Source organism: Morone saxatilis, unplaced genomic scaffold, assembly GCF_004916995.1.
Source record: "Morone saxatilis isolate NCDOM2014 unplaced genomic scaffold, NCSU_SB_2.0 Contig23, whole genome shotgun sequence".
Lineage (NCBI taxonomy): Eukaryota > Metazoa > Chordata > Actinopteri > Moronidae > Morone > Morone saxatilis.
Window position 1 is genome coordinate 20,872,586 of NW_023339796.1, and position 5,788 is coordinate 20,878,373.

At 39.2% G+C, this 5,788-nt stretch overlaps 1 protein-coding gene across 1 annotated transcript in view; it reads left to right on the plus strand.

The window, feature by feature from the left end:
- tox (thymocyte selection-associated high mobility group box) overlaps positions 1–5,788 on the plus strand; it is a 43,507-nt gene that overhangs the window by 31,393 nt on the left and 6,326 nt on the right. Inside the window, exons 5-8 of the mRNA XM_035670905.1 lie at positions 876–1,121; positions 3,962–4,198; positions 5,450–5,530; positions 5,663–5,783. Coding sequence (XP_035526798.1) covers positions 876–1,121; positions 3,962–4,198; positions 5,450–5,530; positions 5,663–5,783 — 685 coding nt within the window. The remainder of the gene's footprint in view (positions 1–875; positions 1,122–3,961; positions 4,199–5,449; positions 5,531–5,662; positions 5,784–5,788) is intronic.

The following is a 5,788-nucleotide window of genomic DNA, read 5'->3' on the forward strand; positions in this document are numbered from 1 at the left end:
AATTAATTAATTAATTATATATATATATATATATATATATATATATATATAAATAAATAATGTCCAGGTGCAGAAATATAATACAGCAGATAATTTTCAAGGTGTAATGTTCAATGAACAGCAGTTGGCATTTGTTCCAATAGCACACACACAGATCTTCACGACAAACTTGACTAATCTCAATTTCACCAATTTATACTGGTCAGCAAACATGCTAAAGTTTCAACCTAGTGGCCTTCATCAGAATGTGGTGGAAAATAGCCAATCACCTGCCAAATCATGTAGAAAACAACCTACACTGAGAAAGACGGAGTTAAATATTTTACGCACAGGGACCTTTTAAAGGCTGAAAATTATGCTCAGGTATCTACAGGTATCACAGCTACAGGTGCAGGACTTTACAGTGTTTGGTCATGGCTATAAAACGAGCAGAAGCTAGGGCAGTAACAACAATAGCAGAAAGCAGAAGATAAAGAGCAATGAAGCTCAATAATGAATCAGACAAGGTTGTCAAAATGAGAGTCTCCGCACTGCTTTGGGGTTTTCATGGGTGTCAGTTAGCCACGGATAGATGCTGTTTCAGCATGACATAACTCATCAAGATGAATGACGTGTTCAACTCAGAACCTCATCAACCTGGGTGTGGGACTAGGTATACACTTTAAAACGGGCTGAGAAGGACCCAAGAGCATCCAACTGCTTACGTCCAGTTCTTCAATAACTTTTATCTAATCTGGAAAAAACAAACTGTAGTCTGTGTAAGGAAAGAAAATCTGATGGCGGATGGGAATATTCTGTAGTCATCAAACTCTCAATGAAACCTGATATTCGCCTTTATTTGCTAACAGTCACAATCACTTCCTGTCTTTGCACAGATGCAGCAGATGGTCAACTCTGATTCCCGGTTCACCAGCAGCCAACAGCCAATCGAAGCAGCGCTTGGACCCAGGAGCCAGTCAGGCATGAGCCAGCCGAGTCAGTTGTCCACCATCAACCAATCCCAGCTGGGCCTAAGTGGGAACTCTGTTACCCATAATTCTCCCTCACCTCCTGGAAGTAAATCTGCCACACCATCTCCCTCCAGTTCAGCACATGAGGACGACAATGATGATGGACTCAGGGTAAAAAAAGGAAAACACACACACACACACACACACTGTATCTCATGTTTCTATCTATGAGTCACTGAGTTATATCTCGATGGGCTGTAGGAACCATTTGTGTTTTGCTGTGTGTTTATGTGTGTGTATACCTGTGTGATTGGTGTGTATGTGCAGTTAGTGGAGAGTTGTTATGTTAATGTTATGTGTCATAATAGACCCATTCTCCCTGCATATCAACTAGATGGAAATCAGCTCCCTCACTGTTAGCTGTCTCACACTGAAACAAGCACTCTGCACCAAACTGACTGTTCATATTCTGCAGAAATGAAACCATTACTGTACTGCTGAATAATATTTACCAACTTTATCATTCTCATTGGTTATGCATAGAAGAATGATATGTGGATAGGAAATATTATAAGCAAGTATACAGCTAATGCTTATAATAGACCATGCTTACACGTTTATAATACATTGTTCACATGTAAATATTGGCTGCTTTTGCAAATTAACACAACATATTAATATTAGCTGTAACCACTTATAGCTTTTATTAATTATAGGGAAATTATCTATTCAGCAAGGCAGGTTTATTTGAATAGCACCTTTCAAACATGAGCAATTTTACAAATGCACAAAGAGCAACAATTAAGAACACTATGAAGATGTAAATCTTATATAATATAAATAATAAAATAAAATGAAGTACATATTATTTCATATAATATGATACGCTCTTAGTTGGACAGCTTTTTCTACAATTTAAACCTGGCTTTAAAAATGTGTTTCGAGAATAAAATGACATAATCTACTTTATGTATTTCAGATATACAAATACAAGCTCAGAAAATATTGTGTTACCATTGATTAGATATTGAAATACATTTAATTGAAATGCTGCCTCTCTGACTGTATACACAGACAAAATAAAAATGTTGGTAACTCTTTGTTTTAAATATCTACTATTTCCTTATAATTTAAAGTTTCCTATTAGGAACAATGCAGGGAAAATGGAGAGGCTAGGTTCTCCACAGCATCCTTTTGGATGGTTTTGCTTTCTTCTGTATCTTCAAAATCTCTGGCCGAGATGATCGTCTGTTCCTCAGTGAGTCTACGTGTACCTGAGCTGGTTGTGTAATTGCAAACAAAGCCGAAAGCCCAGCCTTATTGATACTGCTTGTCAAGTACCTTCTGTAAAAACCAAGCCAACACAATTTATATTTTCTTCCCCCGATGGCAATGAGTGTGATGACACTTGTGTTGCTCTTGTATTATGCAAGTCAAAGCCTGTTTGGCTTAGTTTTCATCCGAATACACAAAGTCCATACAGACAGAGAGGCAAGTGGAAAGCCTTGTGCCTTCCAGCTTGCCATACACTTGCGGGCTGTAATATGACGAGCACTTTTTGCAAAATAGGAAAAACAATTGCTTTCACAAAACATCAGAAGCACTTGGAGGAGCTGAAAGACCTAAGTCACTTAACAACAAATCTTGAGGATTTGTTGCTTGTAGCCAGACATCACACACTCATTGTGTATGGTCATAAGAGGACTAGAAAGGGATCAGTGTACCAATCTGGAAGCCGTCACAAAAAGAACAGTGCTTTGGAGTCCTGTGGGAAAAGGCTGCAGACTCAGTCAGTCTCTGAACAGTCTCCCAGCTTTTGTTGCTGAAACCGGGTGGCAACAATTAGGAAGTTAAAAAAAAATCTTCATTGCAGAACCATTCCAACGTCTTTAGGGTGGCCGCTATAGGGAAATGACATGGGGGTGACATGCAGAAGTTGTGTGCCTGTAAACACTATCATACCAGCAAAATGTGCATTATAAGATGGCTTTGTTGCAGTCATTGAAGAAAACAAAGTTTGTTGATGTTTGTTGCGTTTTGCAGACAAAATTGTTTGTAGTTACATTGGGAGACAGACTACCCAAAGCGGTATATGGGAGTAGTCATACCCTTTTGCGACGTCATGGATATGGATAATATGGAATCAAATAATCTATCTTGGCTCAATACATTAATTTTCAATGTTCTAGCTCTATTTGTGTTACAAAGTTATTTTCTATCACTTTAGAAGGGAATGTGGGGAGGCGTGTCCTTAAAGTAAGGGGCATAGTTTGTTAGTTTGCTGTAAAATCATTTTGTACAACCATCCATTTCAAAAACTAGACATGGTAAAGTTATGAAAAACATGTTTGTGCTTTGTTCTACCTCTGGTAGGCTTGTCTCAACTTGTAGGGGCTATGTATTTATCATTTATCGTTATTGGAAACTTTATTCTTCATATTTATTGATCCATATGCTTGTCTCTTAACAAATTTCACATTTCTGCTTGGTCAGCTAAACTGCTGTGCACTGACTAAAAGCCAGCATTTAATTGGAATTTATTAATTGCTAATTAGGTGCACCAGTTGAACCCTGTCTCTATTTTATTAGTAATTAGTGCCAAATTACATGGTTCGTTCAGGAAAACATCCTGTGAAATTATTAGGTGCGTGTGTGTGTAGTCTTGATGATTCTTAAGCACTCATCTGAGAGGCTCTAACCGTTCTGACTAGTGGGGAGTTTCCCATATTTGCTCTCTGTGGTTGATTTATAGCTTGACAGAACGGTTGAGGTCACATGTCATGTAAGAGACAGAGGTGTGACGTGTGAATTGTTAAGATGCCAGGTTAACAGTAATATTTAAAAAACATTATGATGTAGTCAATTTTAGTACACAAAATTCACACGACCAAATATGTTATTTTCATACCACTGTTTTAGTTTTTGCTACTGAAATAAAATCCCTCAATCCCCCTGTCCATCCATCCATTTGCCTCGCTGTGTCCTACTCAACCTCCTTCTTCTCCTCTCAGCTGGGCAGTGGAGGAGAGAAGAGGCCAGCAACAGTGGATATCTCCAAGAAACCCAAAACACCAAAGAAGAAGAAGCGAAAGGACCCTAATGAGCCAGTGAAGCCAGTGTCTGCCTATGCCTTGTTCTTCAGGGACACCCAAGCCAACATCAAAGCCCAGAACCCCAATGCTACCTTCGGGGAAGTGTCAAAGATCGTGGCCTCCATGTGGGACGGTCTGGGAGAGGAACAGAAACAGGTACATCCTCCATTTTTGAAATATCTCAGCAACTATTGAATGGATTGCAATGAAATTTGGTATATATATTTATGTTCCCCACAATGAGAATTGTAATCGCTTTGGAGATCTCTTGAATTGAATTCATCTAGCAGCACCATTAGGTCAAATTTCCTTACTTTGTGGTTCTTTTTTAGCGATTTGTGTCTAAATTCCTAAACCTGTTATTATATTCCCATCAGCCTCAGCTGTACTTTGTGTCCAGTTCAAAGTAGCTCATGTTAGCATGCTAACCAGGGCTGTGCATTTGCAAGAATTTGGCAATACACTACGCATCACGATACAGGGTTACGATTTAGTATATTGCAAGACTGTAAGCAAGGTGTTATATGCATATGCAATTTTTTAAAATCTAACCACCATATGCATAAAATCTGAGCAAAAAACATGCTGTGAGACTCCCTGGTAGCTCACCTGGTATAGGTATCGATACAGTGTTTTTGAGAATTTATACAACTTCACAAAACAAAATATTGCAATTTTCTGAAGATTTCTTACACCCTTAATGCTAACCAGCTAAACTAAGATGGTAAACATTATACCTGCTAAACATCAGCATGTTATCATTGTCACTGAGGCCACGCTAGTATTCTGAGCTTAGCATTTAGCTCAAAGCTCCCTGTGCCTTAGTACAGCCTCACAAAGAAGCCAGCATGGCTGTAGACTCTTCATCTTGTTTCTGAGTTTTGGCAATGGCAGATGGTAAAAGAAAGCCCAGCGGATAGAAATAGCATGCCTATCCTTGTCAGTAAAACTCAGAAGCGTGAGAGGGACAGTGAGTAGCTCCATCATCTGACAGGAATCAACAGTTTTGCAGGGAAAAATCAGCTCTAACGATACCACTGAGACCACAAATCATTACTGAGCTCACAAAGTTGCTACAAATGGCATGTCAACTGAATTTAACAAAGTTCACATTCAGAGTTTCTAATAGCCGCCTTGGGAATTCATTATTGTTGTTATGTGTTATTAATTAACTGTGTCAGCTGAGGGAAAGCCCCGTGATGGTTACACCTGAGTATGATTTAATGCAGCCAAAATCTGACTCATGTCTCACAGCACTTTGTTGATAATTCTCAGCTTTGATAAAAACTGTTACTAATTAGGCACTGCTAATTAAATGGATTTGTAGGAACTGTATTTTCATATGCTGTAAACAGTAATGAAAGTTGATAGTCAGTAGTAAAGAGAAGTAAAATGTTTGTGTTTCAGTTGTACAAGAAGAGGACAGAGACGGCTAAGAAGGAGTATCTGAAACAACTGGCTGCCTACAGGGCCAGCCTCGTCTCACAGGTGCACTCTCTCGCTCTCTCACACACACACACACACACACACACACGTATTTAACTGATGCTTTAAAGGAGTGAACAGTTTAGTGTGAAACCTGTAAACTGACTTTCTGTTTTACCTTTTCCTGTTCTCCAGAGCTACAATGATCCATCTGAAATGAAGCCGCCCCACTCTTCCTCCACGTCTTCCTCCTCTTCTACCTCAATGTTTACACCCAAACCTTCAGTCTACCCCGGTCACCCAGGCCAGCACCCAGGCCAG